We start from the raw sequence: 24268 nt of genomic DNA, 5'->3' as shown, positions 1-24268 counted from the left end.
CTACTCATCCCTCACGCCTGTGCTCTGTGGTTCCCTCTGTCCCCTTTAGGCCCGCAGTCCCTGGGGAAATAATAAGGGGCAACAATGCAGCCATTCAGCCACACTGGGGTCCTCATAGGTCTGAGGTGATCCATCCTCTCTTTTAGCCAGCGACTTTGGGCTGTTTCTGTCAGATGACGACCCCAAAAAAGGCATATGGCTGGAGGCCGGGAAAGCTTTGGATTACTATATGCTCCGAAATGGGGTGAGTATCACTTCTTCAAGGACCACCAACATTCTCTTCCGTCAGCTTCCCCACTCCACCTCCTGTTTTCAGCACCCACATCCATTGCCTCTGACCCTCTCCAGACTATCACAGGCAATCAAAATACCCTGCTTTTGAGTGAGCCATCGTCATCTTACCTTCAGTAATCTACTTTCCTCCCCTCTGGCCATGGAAAAAGGAAGTAATACCGCTAGCTTAAAGTAGGCTCCTACCTCCTATTCCCGCCCCAATAGGACACCATGGAATACAGGAAGAAGCAGAGGCCCCTGAAAATCCGTATGCTCGATGGAACTGTGAAGACTATCATGGTGGATGACTCTAAGACTGTCACCGACATGCTCATGACCATCTGTGCCCGCATTGGTAAGGGGTCCTGGTGGGGCTGAGGGCTCGGGGATGGAGGCTCCAACTCTACCAGAAAACACGGGTGCAGTGCCTGGGATGCTACCAACCCCTCGCGCTCCCCCAGGCATCACCAACCATGACGAATATTCACTGGTTCGAGAGCTGATGGAAGAGAAAAAGGAGGAGGTGACAGGGACCTTACGAAAGGACAAGACACTGCTACGAGATGAAAAGAAGATGGAGAAACTAAAGCAGAAGTTGCACACAGACGATGAATGTAAGCAGAAATAGAAAAAAGAGGGCACTGGAAAATGGGCAGGGGGCCAGGGGGCAGCTGTTTATTTGTTAGTTATTGACTACCTGCTTTTGTAAGATGCCGTTTTAAGATACAGGATGCATCAGTAATAAAGTTCTACACTCATGGAACTTATCCGTGAGAGAAGGTAGGAGATAAAGAACAAACAAACAGAAAGCCAAAGACCAGGCAGCGCAGGCGCCCTGGGGGCTTAGCATTGAGGGGACTCTCTGTGTCCCAGTGAACTGGCTGGACCATGGCCGCACATTGAGGGAACAGGGAGTGGAGGAGCATGAGACGCTTCTGCTGCGGAGGAAGTTCTTCTACTCAGACCAGAATGTGGACTCCCGGGACCCCGTGCAGCTGAACCTTCTTTATGTGCAGGTGTGGAGAGGATTTACCTGGGATGAGGGAGGTACAGAGAGGGGGGCAGAAGCACAGCGAGGGGTATTCCCGCACCCCCACACAACATTCACCTCCTTTCCTTGTGCTCTCCAGGCACGAGATGACATCCTCAATGGCTCCCACCCTGTCTCCTTCGACAAGGCCTGTGAGTTTGCTGGCTTCCAATGCCAGATCCAGTTTGGGCCCCACAATGAACAGAAGCACAAGGCTGGCTTCCTTGAGTGAGTGACCCACATCCCACACCCTGTCAGGACCCAGGACTCCCTGCCATTGTGACCCCAACAGCCCTGCCCCCATCCCGGGCCTTCTCTCTCCATTTCCTCTTCTGAAGTACCAGGGTTTGACCCACATGGGTACCTGTTTCGCTGCCATCAACCATTTGTTTCCTCACTGGCCCCCTGTGGAACATGAAGGTAGCCTAGAATCTGCCTCTACCCCATACCTCTCAGGCAAGCATGTAGCTTTTTGAGATTCTCTGAAGAATTTTACCGTAGTGGCTAGAGGGAAACAGTACATTTTTCCTCATAGGGAACATTAGACTTAGAAAGCTTCACAAGTCTCATCCACTGAGAGTTCTCAGAGTGTATAGAGTTCGGCGCCGCTTGCTTAACTTCCTACATGCATGGTCATCCTTCTACCGAGCTCCTTCTGCTCTTGGTTCCCTGCAGTAGTGCTCTAGACTCTTTCCCTCAGGGACTGGGCCTGCAACTCAGGTTCCCTTGTCCCTTTCCCTGTAGGGAGAGACGCAGGCTGCACTCCAGAGCTAATGCTAAGTCATCTCGATTTCATGGACAATCCAGACTCTATTCCCTCGAGCTTTCCTTCTCCCCAAAGATAATACTGTCCTAGACATTTCCTCACGCCCCTAGGCCCACAGTCCATGGCCCACATACCCCCGATGCTGTCCACTACATGCTGACCCTCCCTTTTCTGGTGTAGCCTGAAGGACTTCCTGCCCAAGGAGTATGTGAAGCAGAAGGGAGAGCGTAAGATCTTCCAGGTGAATGGGGGCAGGGGAAAGTGTTTGGGATGCCCCGGGAGCTTTGCTGCTTAATCCTACTGACTGAATGGACCCCCGGCCCCTTCCTTGTCTCCTCCCACCCCGCTTCCGCCTGCCAAGCTGTTCTCCCACCTCTCCTGTGCCAAGAAAGCGGAAGACCTGGGCTTTTCATCTCAGCTCCATCACTGCATTTGCTGTGGAATTCAGTTCAATATTCTTGGTTGTTTTTTTCTTTGCATCTAACATGGGATGACAGTACCTGCCCGGGGTAGGATTGATAGGAAAATCAAATGAGATAGTATGCCTGAAATTACTATGAAAAGTGTATCTTTGTACAAACATAAAGTGTTATCCCCACCTCTTGAATATTCAGCCCCAAAAGTCTTCTATCTGACCTTCTACTTTCTATCTGTTCACGTCTCCAGAATATCTGCAAATTCTTTAACTATATTCCTTGAATTGTTGCTTCTGCATATCCTTTGTCAGTCCTCATCCCGTCACCCTCTCGTTTCTCATACCTTGCACCCCCTAACCTTTCCTGTGCCCCCCACAGTACGCTCCCATCGTAGTTAACGTCACAACTCCTTGTCTGTGATGCTGTCCTCCCACGTTTCGCTAAACATTTCTCCATTTTCTACTCTTAAGGCACACAAGAACTGTGGGCAGATGAGTGAGATCGAGGCCAAGGTGCGCTACGTGAAGCTAGCCCGTTCCCTCAAGACCTATGGTGTCTCCTTTTTTCTGGTTAAGGTGAGTTACAGACCCTTCTCACCATCCTCCTTATTTCCACTCTTACTCTTTCCTCTCAAAGTCAGGCCCTGCCCTTGGTTACGCTTTCCAACATCCCTACAAGTCCCATTCTCTCTACTTGCTCTGACCTTGTGAAAACTTGCCCTGTTGTCAGCCCTCTGCCACCAACTTTCCTCCAGACCCTGCCTTCTCCCTAGCGGAGCTTGTCCTGAGTCCATCCATAGACACCCAATTCAGCTCTCCCACCCTCCTCAGCACCCCCTTGTGGTCTCGATCTGATCTGCTCATTCACCTTTCTGGCACTAATACCAACAACAATCTGCCTCACAGGAAAAGATGAAAGGAAAGAACAAGCTGGTGCCCAGGCTTCTGGGCATCACTAAGGAGTGTGTGATGCGAGTGGATGAGAAGACCAAAGAGGTGATCCAGGAATGGAGCCTCACCAACATCAAACGCTGGGCTGCCTCTCCTAAGAGCTTCACCCTGGTGAGTCCGGGTGCCCAGGAGGGAAAGGGCTTTGGAATTTCCAGACGGGGGCAGCTGAGAGGTCTCTCCCCTCCCTTGGGATAGTGCACTGAATGTGACTTCAGAAAAAAGGAGGACTTTACAGGACCCTGGGGGTCAGAGAGAAGGAGAAGCTTTGCTGGAGAGTTGTGCTTAAATGACACAATCTTTGCAGTCCACAGAACTTAACTGTAACCAGCAAACTGAGCTCACAGGAGACTTGGGGAGAGGGAAGAAAAAGGTGAAAGAAAGAAAAATAGGCCTCCCCTCTTTCAGCAGCAACTATACAATAGTTTTCCCCCTGGCTTTATATTTTGGTATTAGGGATTAGAAACTGATACCACCTCAATGAAGTGCCCTATCGAGGGGACAAGAATTTAATAAAGGCTATTTTTCCATTTTGGATACTAGTGCTAACTTTCCATTATGGTCATTCAATGACAAATGTTTGTGTCTTCCCAGCTTTATTATCAGAGTGAGAGAAAAGCTATTTCTTAGACAGCATGCATTTGAAACTATGTAGCATAGAGACTGCTCCTCAGAAACAAAATGTTGCCCTCCAGGGAGAAAAATAAAGAAATGGGAAATTGAAGAAGGGTAGGCTTCTCTCTAGAGGGCTGTTGGCAGGGGAAGACACCCTCACCAGCTTGGCCTTGGGGCTCCCATCCTACCCTTTTCCATCGTGGGTAGATGCAGGCTCTCCCACTGAGCCCCCACCTTGTCACCCTAGGATTTCGGGGACTACCAGGATGGCTACTACTCAGTACAGACAACGGAAGGGGAGCAGATCGCACAGCTCATCGCCGGCTACATTGATATCATCCTTAAGAAGGTGCCTGCCCCAGCCTTTTCCTTATCTTCCCTCACCTTCTACCCAAGCCAGTCCTTTAGAAGTGAGGACCCAGGTTCTGGAAAAAGGCTGAGTAGGGAAAGAAGAGGCTGCTTTTTCCCTGCCTCTCTCTTCTTTAATTCTTGTTCCTTTTTCCTTCCTACAGAAAAAAAGCAAGGATCACTTTGGGCTAGAAGGAGACGAGGAGTCTACTATGCTAGAGGACTCAGTGTCCCCCAAAAAGTACGAAGGTTGCTGGGCTGATCCCATCCCCCAGGGGCAGGGAAGGCAGGGCTTGACTCCAAGAACTGTTGAGGGGTGGGGAGTCCCTAGGATGGTTCCTTAACCGGTCACAGGCTATCACACATCCCCCTAGACCACAGGACCTGCAAAGGTAGTACAGCTGGGTGGCAAGGGGGTTAAGACAACAGTCCTCTGAGTGCCGCCCCGTGTGTCCCCTCTCTAGGTCGACAGTCCTTCAGCAGCAGTATAACCGGGTGGGGAAAGTAGAGCACGGCTCTGTGGCCCTGCCTGCCATCATGCGCTCTGGAGCCTCTGGTCCTGAGAATTTCCAGGTGGGCAGCATGCCACCTGCCCAGCAACAGATTACCAGCGGCCAGATGCACCGGGGACACATGCCCCCTTTGGTAAGAGTGCTTCCACTGCCACCACGGTACCAGGCCTTCTTTCCCATATCAGCTGTTTGTCTTCCCACGTCCCTGTTCGTAGTCCTGTCCCCAGCCCACCTCCTCTTTCCTCTAAGCATTCTCTGTTTCTCCTCCCCTTGTCTTGTAGACATCAGCCCAGCAGGCACTCACTGGGACCATTAACTCTAGCATGCAGGCTGTGCAAGCCGCCCAGGCCACTCTGGATGACTTTGACACTCTGCCCCCTCTGGGCCAGGATGCTGTGAGTATGGGACGGAGGAGAGGCCAGCGGTGCTGAGGCTGGGACTCACAGGAACGGGATCGGGGTTAACCGGACCAGAGCAGATCCTGAACTTTGCCTCTCTCTCTCTCTCTCTTTCAGGCCTCTAAGGCCTGGCGTAAGAACAAGATGGATGAATCAAAGCATGAGATCCACTCCCAGGTAGATGCCATCACAGCTGGTACTGCCTCCGTGGTGAACCTGACAGCAGGTAGGCTGGATGCCAAGTCCTATCTGTATGTGGTGGGGGTGGGGGAGGAGGAGCACGTGCAGGCGCCAAGTGTGACTGGCTCCGGGTGGGACTGCCCCTCAACTCAGGGAAGAGACCGTGTCTCTCTCGGCACACGTTTGTGACTAACGCCTGTGATAGCCCCTCTCTAGCCCATTGTCTGGCCTGCTCGCCTCACGTGTGCTCCTCTTCCTCTCTCAGGGGACCCCGCGGAGACAGACTACACGGCAGTGGGCTGTGCAGTCACCACGATCTCCTCCAACCTGACGGAGATGTCCCGCGGCGTGAAGCTGCTGGCCGCCCTGCTGGAGGACGAAGGCAGCAGTGGCCGGCCTCTGCTGCAGGCCGCGAAGGGCCTTGCCGGGGCGGTGTCAGAGCTGCTGCGCAGCGCCCAGCCAGCCAGCGCTGAGGTCAGGGGCCACGGCTGGCACTAGGGAGGAGACCCCAAAGGAGGAGGGGGCAGTCCAGATTGTGGGATGGAAGTGTGGGACCTGTGGGCAGCTTCTGACCGGTGTCCACTCTCCACAGCCCCGTCAGAACCTGCTGCAAGCAGCTGGGAACGTGGGCCAGGCCAGTGGGGAGCTGTTGCAGCAAATTGGGGAAAGCGATACTGACCCCCACTTCCAGGTTAGTGACTTACCCAGCCCCTAGAACGGAAGCTTCTTGGAAGTAACCTCTGACCCTGAATCCAGCTCCTAGTCCTGTTACTACAAAGTGACTTCTCAGCGCCAAACGGAACATCTGTTTGCAGGGAATGACACTGGGAACCTCCATTCCCTTTTGAGGGCATGAAAATTTAGAACCCCTGAATCCAAACTGAATCTACCAGGTCACCCTTGGCTGATGATATTTTGTAGTCGCCTGCCATCTTCTCCTTGTCTTCCCCATATATAGCCTTTGTCCCAACTCGACATCTTGAAGCTGCCTCCATACCACCCTGAGGACACTGTTCCTCTAGCTCCCCCTTCCCCACCCCATGCCAGTTTCCTCAGCTGACTTGTCATCCTGGATTTCCCACACAGATATGTGCACCCAGAGGGGCTGGGGTTCGATCTCCCCCCGAACCCCCCACGGTAATGGCCTCTGGCCTGGGCCTTCCCAGCTTTGTTCTCTCTGAGCCGCATACACTCGCTCTGCACCTCTCCCCCAGCCTCCTCGCGGGGGCAGAACATGATGGAGATGGGGAGGCATGTCACAGGCAGGACTTGGGAAAATGGGATCCGGGAGGGTTGTATGGGGTCTTGTACTCCAGGGTGACTGCTTCCAACCAAGATTGAGAAGAAATGGGGAAAAAAAGCTGGGGGTGGGAGGGACCCCAAGAGGTACCTCTCTCCATCCCATTGTAACAGCACCGCCCCTCCCTCCCCATTGTGGTCCGAGTGTATCCGCCTCGTGCGTTTCTCCCTCTGGTGTAGGCTCTCTTTCTCTCGGTGTGGGTTTGTTCCTTGGTGGGTATTCTGTCCTACTGGGCACTCAAGGCAGGGGCTTGGGGTAGCTTCTGGTTGCTTCTGCATACACTATCCAGTGATTGGAGTCAGTGGGAATAATGAAACCGCTCATGCCTCTGAGAAGGGTCCATGGATCCCAAGCTCGATCTTAGGCCATGCTGACAGTGCTTTTCTCACAGGACGTACTAATGCAGCTAGCCAAGGCCGTGGCAAGTGCTGCAGCTGCCTTGGTCCTCAAGGCCAAGAGTGTGGCCCAGCGGACAGAGGACTCAGGGCTTCAGACCCAGGTCATTGCTGCAGCGACACAGTGTGCCTTGTCTACCTCCCAGCTGGTGGCCTGTACCAAGGTGAGCCACAAAGGTTGCATTAGCCTGTGCTGAGGGGTGATGGTGCCACACACAGGAGCCTCTCATTTCACCTCTCTGGCTCCTTCTTACCTGTTCCGGTGGCTGTGGGACTCCTCATGACTCCTTTCCATTGCCTTCATCTCTGACACTTGCTTTGCCCGCAGGTGGTGGCACCTACAATCAGCTCACCTGTCTGCCAAGAGCAGCTGGTGGAGGCCGGACGCCTGGTGGCCAAAGCCGTGGAGGGCTGTGTGTCCGCCTCCCAGGCAGCCACGGACGATGGGCAGCTGCTGCGGGGGGTAGGAGCGGCGGCCACAGCTGTCACCCAGGCCCTGAATGAGCTGTTGCAGCACGTGAAGGCCCATGCCTCAGGGGCTGGGCCTGCTGGCCGTTATGACCAGGCCACTGACACCATCCTCACTGTCACCGAGAACATCTTCAGTTCCATGGGTGATGCTGGTAAGGACACCACTCCTGGGAAGACAGGGAACCCTGTTGAGGCTCCCCGAGTCCATTGGGCATTCCCTTGCAGACCTGCCAGTCCCCGCTAAGGACTCAGCAGAGTAGACCATGTACTTATTAACCTCTCTGAAACTTCCAGTTTCTCATCTGTAAAGCAGGAATGTGATCCCCGTTCTGCCTTCTTTGGTATATTTTGGAGAATATACAAAAGCATACACAAACGTAGCTGGAAATTGGAAGGTGGCATTAAGAAATAGTCTTTTCCACTCCACCCTACCTGCTCACTCCCAAAAGGAGTGCACTCCTTCACAAGGAGTGCAAGACTATTTACTGAAAATACTTGTTAGAGAGTGTCTTCTCTCCCATAAAAGTTCACTAGGAAATCTGTCCCTCTCCAAGATCTTAAACCCAAAATACAATAACTCCACGGGAATCACTTTGAGAACCTTTGTGTCTCTTTAACTGCCCCCCAAGAGCCCTATCTACCTTGCCTGCACCCCTTTCCCCCACCCTGGCACCCTCGCAGTGTCTCTGGCTTCCTTACCTGATAGTGCTCTGTCCTCTCAGGTGAGATGGTACGACAGGCTCGCATCCTAGCCCAAGCCACCTCTGACCTGGTCAATGCCATCAAGGCTGATGCCGAGGGGGAGAGTGATCTGGAGAATTCTCGCAAGCTATTAAGCGCTGCTAAGATCCTGGCCGATGCCACAGCCAAGATGGTGGAGGCTGCCAAGGTACGAGCCTTCTGTGGCCAACTCCCAGACCTGAAGGGAAGTAGAAGGGTCCAGATGGTCACCCTTTTCTGATGGGAGAGACCCAAGAACAGCAGAAAATACAAGAGCACTCAGGAAGTAAAGGCACCCTCGGCTTCAGGTGCATAGGGGCCCAGGCTTCCAGCCACTGTGACTGCCAGGGTACTTGGTGACCGACATGCCCTTTTTCTTCCTCTGAGTCCACACTCTGCTATCCTTACTTTTCCCTACTTTGTTGCCACCACCTGCCTGCTTCCTGGATCCCTCTGCTTCATGGCCTGTCCTGGGAATGCATATAAGCACTCAGTCCTGGGGCCTCTGCTGCCAGCAGTACAGAGAAAGACAGGCAGTGGGACACAGGGTGCAGACAACCGTCGGGAAGAAGCCGAGAGGTTCTTGCACTCCCCGGGCTCTGGGGCTTTCCAGTTTGCAGGAGTAACCAGCTCCCCTGCTTTGGTTTTTGAAATCCCTGCTCTAAACTGAGTCCTCCTTGTCCCAAAGAGCCTTAAACACACCCTTTTGCCAGTGGCATTTAGGGGGCAGTAGGGAAAGAAACATGGCTTCTTCCCCCACAAGGGAAAGAAGAAACGGTTCTACCTAAAAAGGGCCCAAAGGGAATCTAGGGGCCCCCTGATTCCCCTTTGCCTGCTTGAGGCAGCTCATCTCAGCTGTGATTACCTTTCAGTGGGGACTTTAGGAAAACATTTGAGTCTGGAGAGGTCAGAGCAGAGCTTATTTGGGGCGCACAGGGATGCTGGGTGAGGACCGTCTCTCCGCTTCTCTCAGGGAGCAGCCGCTCACCCTGACAGTGAGGAGCAGCAGCAGCGGCTGCGGGAGGCGGCTGAGGGTCTGCGCATGGCCACCAATGCGGCTGCGCAGAATGCCATCAAGAAGAAGCTGGTGCAGCGCCTGGAGGTGAAGCTAGGAAATAACCCAGGAGCGGGAGTGTGGGTGCTGTGGGAGGAATGAAACTGGGAGGGTTGTGCAGAGAGAGACTCTGTCACTGTTTCCTTGTGGGATAGTGTGGCCAGGGTGAGCCAGGGACTGGGCAGGGGAGCGCCTGGGGCTTGTCCTAACTACTCTGTCCTCACAGCACGCAGCCAAACAGGCTGCAGCCTCAGCTACACAGACTATTGCGGCAGCCCAGCATGCAGCCTCCACCCCCAAGGCCTCTGCTGGCCCCCAGCCTGTGCTGGTGCAGAGCTGCAAGGTGAGACTTGGTGGGAGGAGATGTGGGACGAGTGGGACTTTCCCCCAGTCTATGGGGAGGTGGCTCTCATGACATTTTCACCCACAGGCTGTGGCAGAACAGATTCCACTGCTGGTGCAGGGCGTCCGAGGGAGCCAGGCTCAGCCCGACAGTCCCAGTGCTCAGCTGGCCCTCATTGCTGCAAGCCAGAGCTTCCTGCAGGCAAGGCACCCTCTCCCCACCTCTCAGACGAGACCCTTCCCACCCTTCTAAATCCCCTAGATCACCCACAGTTTGAAGCTCTACCAGTAGCCTCCTTCCCAGACTGAGCTGCGGCACTCAGTGTCCAGACCATCTTTAGTCCCTGTACCCAAGCAAATGGTACATTCATCTGCCCACCTGTTCCTCAACAGCCAGGTGGGAAGATGGTGGCCGCTGCAAAGGCCTCGGTGCCAACAATTCAGGACCAGGCTTCAGCCATGCAGCTGAGTCAGTGTGCTAAAAACCTTGGCACTGCATTGGCTGAACTTCGGACCGCTGCCCAGAAGGTAAGGGAGCTGGCCATCTTTGGAAAATGAGGGTGGAGTTCTGGGATGATGGGGAGTCTGCAGAATAACCTAAAACAGGGATAATTGTATAACATGGGACATTAGTGGGACACAGCAGTACCTCTTGTACCCAGACTTCCTTGTTATTGTAGGCTCAGGAAGCATGTGGGCCTTTGGAGATGGATTCTGCACTGAGTGTGGTACAGAATCTAGAGAGAGATCTGCAGGAAGTGAAGGCAGCAGCTCGAGATGGCAAACTTAAACCCTTACCTGGGGAGACCGTAAGTATTCTTAAGACCTTTTTTTTTTTTTTCCAATGTTTGTTTATTTTTGAGAGCGAGAGTACAAGCAGGGAAGGGCAGAGAGAGAGGCAGACACAGAATCCAAAGTAGACTCCAGGCTCTGAGCTGTCAGCACGGAGCCTGATGCAGGGCTCAAACCCATGAACCATAAGATCATGACCTGAGCCAAAGTCAATGCTTAACCGACTAAGCCACCCAGGTGCCCCTAAGATCTCATTCTTTTTTTGTTTGTTTGTTTTGTTTTTATATTATTTTTGGGAGAGTGCAAGCGGGATAGGGGCAGAGAGAGGGGGACAGAGGATCTGAAGCAGGCTCTGCGCTGAGCCCAACGTGGGACTCAAACTCAAGAATCACGAGATCATGACCTGAGCCAAAGTCGGACGCTCAACCAACTGAGCCACCCAGATGCCCCCCCTAAGACCTCGTTCTTAATCAGACTCTGAGGTTTTCTTTTCTGCCTGCACCCCGGAGCTGCCCAAAACCTTCATTAAACTGCCAGCTGACCTCAACTAGTTTCTTAAGTTCCCTTTTCCTGGTTCCTTCTGCACCTGAGTCTCCTGCTTCTTCCCTAGATGGAGAAATGTGCCCAGGACCTGGGAAACAGCACCAAAGCTGTGAGCTCTGCCATTGCCCAGCTGCTGGGGGAGGTTGCCCAGGGCAATGAGAATTATGCAGGTATGTGGGCAGGGCTGGGAATGGAGCTGGGAGCAGGAGCTGAATGAGGGATAGAGCTGATGGAGAAAGCCACTGGAACGAGGGCCTGGCAGTGAAAGCCGCTTTTCCCTTCTGTCTCCCCAGGGATTGCAGCTAGGGAAGTGGCAGGTGGGCTGCGGTCACTGGCCCAGGCTGCTAGGGGTGTAGCTGCCCTGACATCGGATCCTGCAGTGCAAGCTATCGTGCTTGACACGGCCAGCGATGTTCTGGATAAGGCCAGCAGCCTCATTGAGGAAGCAAAGAAGGCAGCTGGCCATCCAGGGGACCCTGAGAGCCAGCAACGGCTTGCCCAGGTCAGGTTTGGGAAACAGACCGCTTCCCCGTACGGCCCACCCTGACTGGAACAGAGTCTCAGCCACACTGACAGACACCTTCTCAGGTCTGCTCTTGACAGCTCTTGTCTGGATTCCACCCTTTCCCTCAGTCCTAGTAGAAGTGTCTCAACCTGCAGCAGGGTTTAGCTGAACGCCAAGCGTGGGGCAGTTTGGTCACTATCACTTGAAACTCTAACTTCAGCCCCTTCAGCTACACACGCCCTTTCCTCCTCACTTTTAGAGGCAGTAGAGCGCTTATTTCCCAGGTCCCATGAGTGGAGGAGGTGCTCTCCCAAATGGTTTCTTTTTGGCAACACTCGTCTCCTTTTCTACCTCAGGTGGCTAAAGCAGTGACTCAGGCCCTGAACCGCTGTGTCAGCTGCCTGCCTGGCCAGCGAGATGTGGACAATGCCCTGCGAGCGGTGGGAGATGCCAGCAAGCGACTCCTGAATGACTCGGTAGGAAGACCAGGGGTGTGGGGGCCACGTAAGAGCTGAAGACTCCAAGCTTCTCTCCACGTCTAGACCTCTCCTTGACCTTGACTTCCCAGTTTTACCCCCTTTTGTTACTCCCAGGCTCAGTGCCCACCTCCCAGCACTCCTTGACTAGACTCTCCCTCACATCGTCCCCCATGCTGGCTTCTGACTTTCTTTCTGACCCCGCAGCTTCCCCCCAGCACTGGGACGTTTCAGGAAGCTCAGAGCCGGCTGAATGACGCTGCTGCTGGGCTGAATCAGGCAGCCACAGAACTAGTGCAGGCTTCTCGGGGAACCCCTCAGGACCTGGCCCGAGCCTCAGGTCGATTTGGACAGGACTTCAGCACCTTCCTGGAAGCTGGTGTGGAGATGGCGGGACAGGCACCGGTATGCAAAGGCACGGGGTCTGTTTCAGGTGTTAGACAAGAGGTGCCTGTGTGACTGCATGGTCCTAACCTCTGCCTGGCTCCCCCCACCCCCCACCCCCCTCTAGCACTATTTGAGTGTCTAGGACACAGAGCCTTTTAGAGACAGATAAGAAAGGACTGACTGGACAACATGTTGACCTTTTCGCCTTCAACAGAGCCAGGAGGACCGGGCCCAGATCGTGTCCAACTTGAAGGGCATCTCTATGTCTTCAAGCAAACTTCTTCTGGCTGCCAAGGCCCTATCCACAGACCCTGCTTCCCCCAACCTGAAGAGTCAGCTGGCTGCAGCTGCCCGGTAAGTAGGAGCTGGGAAGCCCAGCCCTGGAATGTTGAAGAGACTGGGGAGGGGACATGTCATGAGAAGTCCCAGCTTAGGAATGGTTACAGATGAAAGAGAAATAGCTAAAGACTTTCTATGCGTGTAGGACCCAAGAATGATGACCTGTGCATGCATTCACTTGACTCTGTTTCTCCCAGGGCGGTGACCGACAGCATCAACCAGCTCATCACCATGTGTACCCAGCAGGCGCCAGGCCAGAAAGAGTGTGACAATGCCCTACGGGAATTGGAGGTGGGTACTTGGCAGGCTAAGTGCTGTGAGGTTAAGGAAGGTACTCTGGGTTTGGGGGTCAAAAAGGCGTCTTGAACCTTACTTTGTCCTCCCCCTATACAGACAGTCCGAGAACTCCTGGAGAACCCAGTCCAGCCCATCAATGACCTGTCCTACTTTGGCTGCCTCGACAGTGTAATGGAGAACTCAAAGGTAAGTGTGGCAAGGAACCCGGAGGGCAGAGGACAGGAAGATGGAACTAGGGACTCCTCTACCCCTCTGAGGACAGGAACTGGCTCTCCTGAAACCCTCTGTTTCTTAGGTACTGGGCGAGGCCATGACGGGCATCTCCCAAAACGCCAAGAACGGAAACCTGCCGGAGTTTGGGGAGGCCATTGCCACGGCCTCCAAAGCCCTCTGTGGCTTCACCGAAGCGGCTGCTCAGGTTATTCCCCTGCGACGGTCCCTGCAATACCTCTGCTTTCTCTACCCCACCTCCTCAACAGCCGGGCACTTGAGTAGATAATCAAGAAGTTACGTTTGCAAAACCAACTCTGTGGAAACTGGTTCTTTCCCCTTCTGAGTGGGGGTGTTTGTCAGCAATCATAGAATACCAACAGTTCTGGCTGCTGTCACCCCTGAGCCCCTGGTACCTTGGGTTATGATTATACTGTCTAATGAGGGGGCCTTTTCCAGCCCTGGCTTTCTTGGTATATGCTAATTACCAAGTGCAAGTCATTTTTCACATAGTTACTACTTTATTAAAATAGTGCCAGTAACTAAATTTCCAGTTATTTGAGTCACCGCTTAACTGTGCCTTTTTATGCAGTTATGAAGTATAAACACGACCCATTAGCTATGAGACTGTTTTGCTTTAGTATATGAACCCTTAAGACAAACTGGCTTGAGAGTTCATCTCAGAGTGTTTCTCTGAAAGCCTCAATCTTGCTTCCTCAATCTCCCCTATTGCCCTTTGCCCTGTTCTGTTGGGTGGCCTCTTTTTTATGGTATGAAAAGCATAAAGAGGAAACAGAAGAGCTACTATGTGTTAAATGAAGTATGAATCAAACCTATGATGGTCTTCTAATCGTAAAAATAAATTTGGCAATCGTGCTCTTTCCAAATCTCTGAAGCTTGGAAGTGTTATAAATGAAAATGATCCTAACAACCTTCCCAGTATTGGAACTGTTTCAAAGAGACTTTGTGCTTATGCACATGTGTGTGCACGTGTGTGTGGCAGGGTGGCTTTCAAACCTTTTTTTATTTCTACTTAGAGTAAGCAGTACTTTTTTCCTTATGATCCAGCAGATACACATCTCAACAGAAGTTTGATTAAACTCTGTGTGGTTTTTCTTTTTTTTTGCTTTTCGTTTCTTGTTTCTTTTACTTTTTTAACCTTCTGAAACGTTCAAACACATTTAACAAAACAGGAGCGTTTTTTTCTTTTTTATAGCATAATCATTATTTGTGAACATACTGCCACTCACACAGAACCCTGGATGCCAGACTTGTCCCTACTATCACTGTTTGATCCCACGTGGGGGATATTCTTGATTTCTCACCCCACCCCCATCCCTTCTCTCTCTCCAGGCTGCGTATCTGGTGGGGGTCTCTGATCCCAATAGCCAAGCAGGGCAGCAAGGACTGGTGGAGCCCACACAGTTCGCCCGTGCAAACCAGGCGATTCAGATGGCCTGTCAGAGTTTGGGGGAGCCTGGCTGTACACAGGCCCAGGTAACTTAAGGGAACAGGTGCTGTGAGCGAGCCTGGGAGAGGGTGGCGGGCCAGGATGGACCGGCCCCATGAAGAGAGAGGGAGAGGTGAGATGTGGGGAAGTAGAGGCTGGAGACGCATCTGTGACCTTCCACACACAGCTTCTCTGTGGGTGATTGTCTTCTCCTGCCGTGTTTCTTGTCACTCTTAGTTACTGCTAAGTTCACAACTCCTCTGTAGAAGTTTGAATCCACTCTCCTACTTACCCTATTATGGGTTCTCCATCAGTGTGTCTGTCTCTCATTTCCCCTGCCCCATACCGTTCACCTTCGCGTATCTGTCTCCCACATCTTCCCTTTTCAGGTCACTCTGTCCTTCCTAATTAGACTTCCAAAGGTACCACTTTCCATCCCCAAGCCTGCAGGGGCTCTCGCCTGGGTGTGGAGACTTCCTTCCTGCCCTCATCGTGGCTCTTCCACGTGTCTGTCTCCTCAGGTGCTCTCTGCAGCCACCATTGTGGCCAAACACACCTCTGCACTGTGTAACAGCTGCCGCCTGGCTTCTGCTCGCACCGCCAATCCTACCGCCAAGCGCCAGTTTGTACAGTCGGCCAAGGAGGTGGCCAACAGCACAGCCAATCTCGTGAAGACTATCAAGGTTGTCAGTGTTTGAAATTCCCAGCCTCCCTCTGACCTGTCCAGTCTTTTCTCCCCTGGTTCCCCCATCAGTCCCTGAAGCCTTCTACCAAATCCCATCTGCCTGAGCCCAAGCCCTATCCTGTCCATACTGCTCATCACCAGCCTCTCCTCACCTCTGGCCCAGGAGAGGAGAGCCAGGCGTCACTTTCTTTGCCTACAGTCAGTCCTGAGGGCCTGTCACTTCCACTTCCAGGCGCTTGACGGAGCTTTCACAGAGGAGAACCGTGCCCAGTGCCGAGCAGCAACAGCCCCTCTGCTGGAGGCTGTGGACAATCTGAGTGCCTTTGCATCCAACCCGGAGTTCTCCAGCATTCCTGCCCAGATCAGCCCCGAGGTGAGGCGGTGTGAAGACAAAACCGATGCACCGGCTGCCCCCTCGTCTTTGCAGGTGTCTTGAGACTCACCCCCCTGCCTCTTCTCTCCCCAGGGCCGGGCTGCCATGGAGCCCATCGTGATCTCTGCCAAGACAATGTTGGAGAGTGCCGGGGGACTGATCCAGACAGCCCGGGCCCTAGCAGTCAATCCCCGGGACCCCCCGCGCTGGTCAGTGCTGGCTGGCCACTCCCGTACTGTCTCAGACTCCATCAAGAAGCTTATTACAAGCATGAGGTATTGAGTGGGTAGACAGCCAGTGTGACCAGGGAACATACTTGTAGCAGCGTGGGGCGGGGACGAGTAGCGCAATGAGGTGGGATAGTGTTGGAGGGCCCTTGTTGTCCAAGAATCGGGATACGGGGAAAGATAGGCCAGCCTGTTTTAAAGGGATCTTCTTGGTGTTGGAGCCTATGATGTATCTATAGGGACAAGGCTCCAGGGCAGCTGGAGTGTGAGACGGCCATTGCAGCTCTGAACAGCTGTCTGCGGGACCTAGACCAGGCTTCCCTCGCTGCGGTCAGCCAACAGCTTGCTCCTCGTGAGGGAATCTCTCAAGAGGTAAGGGGGAACAGGGTTCTACAAAAGGTTATGTCTGGGAAGAGAGATGGCAGACTCGAGAGGATGGGGGGTCCAGGTGTGTGCCTCACAGAGACATCAAGGGTATGGGAGGAACATTCCAAGGGGACTCCGTCAGTTCGGTATGGAAGGAAGGGGAGGGTCCTGTTCCAGCTCACAGTTAGGGCTAACGTTCACTTCCTCGCCAGGCCTTGCACACTCAGATGCTCACTGCAGTGCAAGAGATCTCCCACCTTATTGAACCGCTGGCCAGTGCCGCACGGGCTGAAGCCTCCCAGCTGGGACACAAGGTACCTGGGAAGACATGCGGGTAGTCCCAAGGTAGGGCAAGCGAGGGTTCCTGGCCCAGCTGACCTTCCACTCGAACCCCTTGCCACAGGTATCCCAGATGGCCCAATACTTTGAGCCGCTCACTCTGGCTGCAGTGGGTGCCGCCTCCAAGACCCTGAGCCACCCACAGCAGATGGCACTCCTGGACCAGACTAAAACCTTGGCAGAGTCTGCCTTACAGTTGCTGTACACAGCCAAGGAGGCTGGCGGCAACCCCAAGGTACCGAGGGCGGGAGGGAGGGTCTGCTAGTAAGAGGTCAGTGAAGCAGGAACAACAGAGCCCGCCTCCACTCACTCACTCTGTCCCACAGCAAGCAGCTCACACCCAGGAAGCCCTGGAGGAGGCTGTGCAGATGATGACAGAGGCCGTAGAGGACCTGACAACGACCCTCAACGAGGCAGCCAGTGCTGCTGGGGTTGTTGGCGGCATGGTGGACTCCATCACCCAGGCCATCAACCAGGTTAGAGTCTTGGGGTGCCTGTGGTCAGTGGCTACCCTGGGCTAGGGTCCCCGAGCACTGTGTCAGACACTCTGATAATCTTCCTACTTCCCCCATCTTCCCCCCTCAGCTAGATGAAGGACCAATGGGTGAACCAGAAGGTTCCTTCGTGGATTACCAGACAACTATGGTGCGGACAGCCAAGGCCATTGCTGTCACCGTTCAAGAGATGGTGAGTTTGGAAGAGTATAAGATTACCCCCGGAGAGCTCAGTTTGGAAATAACTTTACTTCTGTTATCATCAGGTAACTAAATCAAACACCAGCCCTGAGGAGCTGGGCCCTCTTGCTAACCAGCTGACCAGTGACTACGGCCGTCTGGCCTCACAGGCCAAGCCTGCAGCTGTGGCTGCTGAGAATGAAGAGGTAAACACGGGGGCAGCTGCCGTGAATATCTTCCCCCAGGCCCTCACAGAAAGTCACAGTGGCGTGCCCCTTGTCCCCATCATGTCAGCCTCTCGGGCTGTCCCACCTTTACTCTGTCTAGTCTTCTATAGAAAAGGGAACACACGCTCAGGACCACTCCACTAAAGAGTGATCAGGGGCGCCTTGGTGGCTCAGTCATTAAGCATACGACTCTTGATCTTAGGGTCATGATTTCAAGCCCTGCGTTAGGCGTGGAGCCTACTTAATTAAAAAAAAAGAAAAAAGTGATCAGGGCTGTGTAGGGACAGGATCAAAGTCACAGGGATAAAGGAGATAGCCCACGATCTAGAGATTTCCTGGTCTGCCGCCATTGCCTCTGTCGACACTCCTGCTGTCCTGCAGGTCTGTAATCTCTTCTTAGTTCCTCCTTGTTGCAGACCCATGAAGCTCTTCCTTCCCTAAGCTCCTGGCTTTCCAAGAAAGCAAGTAATTGGATCTTAGCATGACACACCTAATCCCCAACCCCAAACCCCTGCCTTACCACATACGGCCAAATTGTAGTCCCTGGCCCTCTGATTCACATCCCCCAGCATAAAGGGCTTCTCCTCCACCTCCTCACTTTGCTTCACATAATCCTCACCAGTTGGTGCCTACATGCTATTATTTTCCATGTGTAGGAGGTGGCCTCCCGCCTGAAGGACATGAAACAGGGAATCTGCATGCTGGGCACTTGTTCTCACCACCTTTTAGTCTATGATGCGTGTTTTGTTAGGTCCTTAGTGACTCCTCCAAGCACAGTTGGGGGCACCGTGAGTGTCTTGTAAAATCCATGTCCCTTTCCTATCTGCTCACAGATAGGCGCCCACATCAAGCACCGGGTGCAGGAGCTGGGGCACAGCTGTGCTGCTTTGGTCACCAAGGCAGGCGCCCTACAGTGCAGCCCCAGTGATGCCTACACCAAGAAGGAGCTCATAGAGTGTGCCCGGAGAGTCTCCGAGAAGGTGACGGTGCTCATCCCCATGGACTGGGGGGGCTGGCTCCCCCTCCCTGTAGCCTCCCTTCCCATCCTCCTCCAACCTTCCCAGCCCTCTCCTCCATCCCTTTTCCCAGGCACCAGTGACCTTTCCCTTCCACGAGGCACTGACCAGAGTCTCCATGTGACTTTCCTCCCCCAGGTCTCCCACGTGCTGGCTGCACTCCAGGCCGGGAACCGTGGCACCCAGGCCTGCATCACAGCAGCCAGTGCTGTGTCTGGCATCATCGCTGACCTCGACACCACCATCATGTTCGCTACCGCCGGTACCCTCAATCGCGAGGGTGCTGAAACTTTCGCAGACCACCGGTGAGGAGGGAACTGGGCCTCACAGAGGCAAGCGGGGGAGTCGGGGGGGGAACAGAAGAGGCTGGAGGGGTTGGAGGAGGACTGAGAAGGGCTGACTGGGCTGGGCCCTCCCTCAGGGAAGGCATTCTGAAGACTGCAAAGGTGCTGGTGGAAGACACCAAGGTCCTGGTGCAGAATGCAGCTGGGAGCCAGGAGAAGTTAGCACAGGCTGCCCAGTCCTCCGTGGCCACCATCACCCGCCTTGCTGATGTGGTCAAGCTGGGCGCAGCCAGCCTGGGAGCTGAGGACCCTGAGACACAGGTATCCATTTGACACCCCTAATTCTGGCCAGAAACACTGCCTGTTCCCCCTTTCCCTCCCACAGACCAGAGCCTCTGCTCTCCCACGCAGGTAGTGCTGATCAACGCAGTGAAAGATGTGGCCAAAGCCCTGGGAGACCTCATCAGCGCAACAAAGGCTGCAGCTGGCAAAGTTGGGGATGACCCTGCTGTGTGGCAGCTCAAGAACTCTGCCAAGGTTGGAGGGAATGAGAGAGGGAATGAGGGGCCAATCGGTGCACTTTCTCCTGTTCCTTAAAACGCCCCCCTCTCCAACTCCTCTGATGCCCCCAGGTGATGGTAACCAATGTGACATCATTGCTCAAGACTGTGAAAGCCGTGGAAGATGAAGCCACCAAAGGCACACGAGCCCTGGAGGCAACCACAGAACACATACGGCAGGAGCTGGCGGTGAGCGAGGGTCTGGAGCACTGGGGACTTGGGTTAGAGAGGGATCGAGACAGATTGTGAATCTGTATTTCACATATACTCACGGACAGAAATGTAAAGAGTCGCACTCATTGTCCGCGCTCACTGCCAGACTTCCTAAGTGAGCTGCACTGGTGTCTTTCCCTCCCCCACCTACTTAGTCCTCAGCATTTCACAACTGCCTTCCCTCACCCTCCCACTTTCCCCAGTCACCAGTGCCCCTTAGCTGCCACATTCAGTGCCCTCTTCTTGGCCTTCATCTTCTTCAAACATTTCCAAAACATTTGACTTTGTTAACAAGCCTCTCTGGAATCTTTCTTCCTTTGGCTCTCCTGACACTGGCTTTGCTCTTGCTTCTCCAGCATCTCTTCTGTAGTCGTCATCAAACCACCTTCAACCCAGTAAACGTGGAGGCCGGCCCAAAATGGTGCAAATCGCCTGATTTCCCTGTCCTCTTCTTTGGCAAGTTTAACCACTTTCACGATCATTCTCTGGCAAGCTGACTTCACCTCTGAGTTTAGTTGTTCTCAACTGCCTGTCTGACATCACCACCAAGAGGCCATGCCACCCAGCTTCTGGCCCCCAAGCGACTTCCTCTTCCCATGGTAGCAGCCTCCATCACCTGTGACTTCCCTGTCTTCTTCACCAAATCCCGGCCACTGCAAGTCCTCCCAACCACCCTCCCTTCTCTTCTTTCACCCCTCCTCTCTCTGCCCCGTCAGCACCCTGGTTGGGATCTTCATCCACTCTCCTCCACTTTGATTGCTGTGTTAGTTTTCTGCCTCATCCTCCCCTCTCCCTTCAATCTCTTGTCACTCTCGTCTCCTTCTCCTCTTTCTCATTTCCGAATTCACCTTTCTGACCCTCTCCTTGGAGAGGAAAGTTAACTGAAATTCTTAATTTTCTGCCTCCCAAACCTTATCTTTCACTCATCTTTCCTATCTTGGTAAGTGGCACCTTTTAATAACTCAGCTTCTAAAGCCAGGAACGCAGCTGTAATGTTGTTCTCTCGTTCCCACATCTGAGCGCATCAGCAAGACCTGTCAGTGCTCCCTCCACGCGGATCTCATGTTCTCTCTTCTCCATCACTACCACCTCCAGATCATCCCCAGTCCTTCCATGCTTCTGTGTATTTGTGCACTAGCCTCCATCTGTTCTCCCTGCCCCGACACTCACCCCTCTGATGCATTCTCTGTACACTGTAGCTGAATACACTTTTGAAAATATAAATTACATTGTGTCCCTTTGCTTAGAACCCTTTAATGACTGCCCTGCCATCTTTGGTAAAATCCACTCTTGGCTGCCACTTCCCAGGCCCCTGCCAACTTCCCTAGTCTCATTGGTCTTGCTCCTCACCCTTCCCCAGCCCCAGGCCGCTGCACTGTCACTCCTGCTGCTGCAGGCCCTTGCACTTGCTTTGCTTCAGCTTTTTTAACATCTGGCTCCTTCCAGTCCTTCAGGCTGAAGCTTAAAGTCCTCTCCTCTGGGTTGCCTGGCTGGCTCAGTCCATAGAGCATGTGACTCTTGATCTCAGGGTTGTGAATTTGAGCCCCACATTGGGTGTAGAAATTACTTTAAAAAATAAAGTAAAATCTTAAAAAAAAAAAAAAAAAAAAAAAAAGCCTCTTCTGAGAGAGGCTTCCCTGGCCATCTACCGGAGAAAGGACTTCACTTTTGTTTCTCAGCACAGCACCCTCTTTACTTCCTTCACAGCCCAGTTCAGTCTCTAGTTTTTCTGTGTGTTTACCTATTTATTGTCTGTGTTCAAAACTATAGGGTAAACTCCATGAGAACAAGGACTTTGTCTCCTTTATTCCCCCATTGCATTCCTAGCACGTCACAGAGAATCTACCACTAGCCGATTTTTAATAATTTGCTGGATGAACACATACATCAAAATATTTTTGATTTTTATATGTTATGTAAAAGTCCAAGTTCCTTGGTCTGATAGTCAAGGCCCCAAAAACCTTTTCTTCACCATCCCTGTAATTCTAGAACCTTTTTGGGTACTCTCTCACTTGACATTCTGGTTATTCATGCCCCCGTTTACCTAAAATGCCTTCCTGTTATCTATGTCTTTTAAGATGCAGCCCCTTGCCCCCACTCTGCCACTCACCCCTTCAAGGCTTCTCTGTAGTTGAGGAATAAAAACCCAGCTCAAATAACCCAGCTGTGATGTGTGAATGTCTCCAAGGACCTGACCTACAATAAGTACTCATTGAATGTCTGTTCTTGGACACATGGATGAATGAACCGGATTATACAAGTAGAGTGCTACGCTGTCTTATGGTCTCACACACTGTACAATTTTTCTTTTTGTCTTATCTGCAACAGGTCTTCTGTTCTCCAGAGCCACCTGCCAAGACCTCTACCCCAGAAGATTTCATTCGCATGACCAAGGGTATCACTATGGCAACAGCCAAGGCTGTTGCCGCTGGCAACTCCTGTCGCCAGGAGGATGTCATTGCCACAGCTAATCTGAGTCGGCGTGCTATCGCAGATATGCTTCGGGCTTGCAAGGTAAAAACCCTGATAGGCAGAAGCCTGAGACGGCACAGCAGCTTTGGGGCAAAACACGGGAGGGGCGAAACTGCGGGGGCTTGGGCCTGGAACTCTTTGGGATCCTAAAGCTCACTGTATGGGATAGGAAGCAGCTTACCACCCAGAAGTGGCCCCTGATGTGCGGCTTCGAGCCCTGCACTATGGCCGGGAGTGTGCCAATGGCTACCTGGAGCTGCTGGACCACGTGCTGCTGGTAAGGAAAGCGGGTGTTGTCTGCTCCTCACACCGGCCTCCCTGAGTACACAGTCCCCTCCCGTGTGCCTCAGTCCCAGCTCTCGATTCTTTTGTTGTTCAAATCTCCTTCCCACTCCACCTTCTCTTTCCCAGATATGTTCTGATTTCCAAGTCTCCCTTCCACTGGGGCCCCATCATTCTTAGCATCTTTGGTTTTCCCACTCACCTCTTCCTCTTGGTTTTTCTTATCTCTTCTCTTCCCACCCAACCTCCCCCTTCTCTACCTTCATCGTCTCTTCTTTCTTCTCATTTCATCATTCTCCTTGCTCCTTGTCAGCCGGTGAGTGACACACAGCCCCTGTCTTCACCCTGTGTACAGTGTGATGCCCAGGGTGCACCTGCCCAGGGTGCACCTGCCCAGGGGGCATGGTGTTTGAGGGCTGTGGTGTGGAGGGGTCTAGGGATGGGGTGGGGGGTCACGGTCTGCCCTGTTTCTTACCTCTGGTAGGAGCTCAGATCTGATGCTTTCTGCTCCCTGCCCGCCCCCGACCCCCCACCCCCCCCAGACCCTGCAGAAGCCAAGCCCAGAACTGAAGCAGCAATTGACGGGACACTCAAAGCGTGTGGCGGGTTCAGTCACTGAGCTCATCCAGGCTGCTGAGGCCATGAAGGGTGAGAGGTGACCAGGGACAGGGAGGGAAGGGAAACCTTTGTCATGGGGAGATCTCTGCTTCCTGGTTGGGCTGCTCTGAGTTGGCCGCTGCCCACAGTCCCCACAGGTGCCAGGGGCCAGTGATACTAACCATGCTGCCCAGTGCTCCTGACATCCCTGCTCTGCCTTAGCCCTTTTCTTCCTCCCTTTGTCACACCAGGAACAGAATGGGTGGACCCAGAGGACCCCACAGTCATCGCTGAGAATGAGCTCCTGGGAGCTGCAGCTGCCATTGAGGCTGCAGCCAAAAAGCTGGAGCAGCTGAAGCCTCGGGCCAAACCCAAGGTCAGTCCTCCTGCCTCCTGTTCCCTACCCTCCCGATGGCAGAATGTCCCTACCTTCATTTTGCATCTCTCTCTACAATCTTTCTCTTCATTTTAGGAGGCAGATGAGTCCTTGAACTTTGAGGAGCAGATATTGGAAGCTGCCAAGTCCATTGCAGCAGCCACCAGTGCCCTGGTAAAGGCTGCATCAGCTGCCCAGAGGGAACTGGTGGCCCAAGGGAAGGTAAGTACTTGGATACCCAGAAGAATGGGGACAGCTCTGCTGTCCACACTCGAATGGATCCCAGGCATTTACACACCTACGGCGAGCACAGGTCTGAGTAGGCTCTCCTCTTTCCTCCACAGGTGGGCGCCATTCCAGCCAATGCACTGGATGATGGGCAGTGGTCCCAAGGCCTCATTTCTGCTGTGAGTGCACAGTACCCACTAGGTCCCTCAGCTAGGAGACTAGAGGGGAAGGACCAGGGCAATAGGCATATGTTAATCTAATCCTCCTCACTTTAGGCCCGGATGGTGGCCGCAGCCACCAACAATTTGTGTGAGGCGGCCAATGCAGCCGTGCAAGGCCACGCCAGCCAGGAGAAGCTCATCTCATCAGCCAAGCAGGTAGCTGCCTCCACAGCCCAGCTCCTTGTGGCCTGCAAGGTCAAGGCTGACCAGGACTCGGAGGCAATGAAACGACTTCAGGTGAGGAACCGTGACCATCCTGCTGTACCTTGGGCTGTGCTGCTTTAAACTTTTCCCCCAAGATGTGCTTTTCTGTGAGGGAGTAGAGGGACTCTCTCTCAGCTGAGTTCCCAGCCTCACACTGC

At 53.3% G+C, this 24268-nt stretch overlaps 1 protein-coding gene across 4 annotated transcripts in view; it reads left to right on the top strand.

The window, feature by feature from the left end:
- TLN1 (talin 1) overlaps positions 1-24268 on the top strand; it is a 31494-nt gene that overhangs the window by 6383 nt on the left and 843 nt on the right. For all 4 annotated transcript variants that reach the window (XM_047066122.1, XM_047066141.1, XM_047066132.1 and 1 more), the window contains exons 3-55: positions 147-244; positions 499-628; positions 735-887; positions 1147-1289; positions 1404-1531; positions 2250-2310; positions 2956-3060; positions 3391-3546; positions 4295-4396; positions 4560-4636; positions 4860-5040; positions 5189-5302; positions 5423-5531; positions 5751-5959; positions 6078-6176; positions 7177-7344; positions 7509-7803; positions 8374-8540; positions 9345-9473; positions 9652-9768; positions 9856-9969; positions 10161-10295; positions 10448-10576; positions 11170-11272; positions 11396-11604; positions 11964-12083; positions 12291-12488; positions 12685-12824; positions 13007-13100; positions 13203-13292; positions 13402-13524; positions 14670-14813; positions 15288-15449; positions 15684-15824; positions 15918-16099; positions 16291-16423; positions 16630-16731; positions 16821-16991; positions 17083-17232; positions 17342-17443; positions 17517-17636; positions 18491-18637; positions 18812-18978; positions 19095-19278; positions 19369-19494; positions 19590-19706; positions 22059-22244; positions 22372-22479; positions 23027-23132; positions 23333-23457; positions 23554-23679; positions 23802-23864; positions 23961-24143. In XM_047066122.1, the coding sequence (XP_046922078.1) occupies positions 147-244; positions 499-628; positions 735-887; positions 1147-1289; positions 1404-1531; positions 2250-2310; positions 2956-3060; positions 3391-3546; positions 4295-4396; positions 4560-4636; positions 4860-5040; positions 5189-5302; positions 5423-5531; positions 5751-5959; positions 6078-6176; positions 7177-7344; positions 7509-7803; positions 8374-8540; positions 9345-9473; positions 9652-9768; positions 9856-9969; positions 10161-10295; positions 10448-10576; positions 11170-11272; positions 11396-11604; positions 11964-12083; positions 12291-12488; positions 12685-12824; positions 13007-13100; positions 13203-13292; positions 13402-13524; positions 14670-14813; positions 15288-15449; positions 15684-15824; positions 15918-16099; positions 16291-16423; positions 16630-16731; positions 16821-16991; positions 17083-17232; positions 17342-17443; positions 17517-17636; positions 18491-18637; positions 18812-18978; positions 19095-19278; positions 19369-19494; positions 19590-19706; positions 22059-22244; positions 22372-22479; positions 23027-23132; positions 23333-23457; positions 23554-23679; positions 23802-23864; positions 23961-24143 (7241 nt within the window). The remainder of the gene's footprint in view (positions 1-146; positions 245-498; positions 629-734; positions 888-1146; positions 1290-1403; positions 1532-2249; positions 2311-2955; positions 3061-3390; positions 3547-4294; positions 4397-4559; positions 4637-4859; positions 5041-5188; positions 5303-5422; positions 5532-5750; positions 5960-6077; positions 6177-7176; positions 7345-7508; positions 7804-8373; positions 8541-9344; positions 9474-9651; positions 9769-9855; positions 9970-10160; positions 10296-10447; positions 10577-11169; positions 11273-11395; positions 11605-11963; positions 12084-12290; positions 12489-12684; positions 12825-13006; positions 13101-13202; positions 13293-13401; positions 13525-14669; positions 14814-15287; positions 15450-15683; positions 15825-15917; positions 16100-16290; positions 16424-16629; positions 16732-16820; positions 16992-17082; positions 17233-17341; positions 17444-17516; positions 17637-18490; positions 18638-18811; positions 18979-19094; positions 19279-19368; positions 19495-19589; positions 19707-22058; positions 22245-22371; positions 22480-23026; positions 23133-23332; positions 23458-23553; positions 23680-23801; positions 23865-23960; positions 24144-24268) is intronic.

This window comes from Lynx rufus, unplaced genomic scaffold, assembly GCF_022079265.1.
Source record: "Lynx rufus isolate CCGP_SWC_20201006 ecotype Redwood Valley unplaced genomic scaffold, mLynRuf1.p SCAF_10, whole genome shotgun sequence".
Lineage (NCBI taxonomy): Eukaryota > Metazoa > Chordata > Mammalia > Carnivora > Felidae > Lynx > Lynx rufus.
Note: the sequence above shows the minus strand (reverse complement) of the source record. Positions and strands in the feature narration are given on the sequence as shown.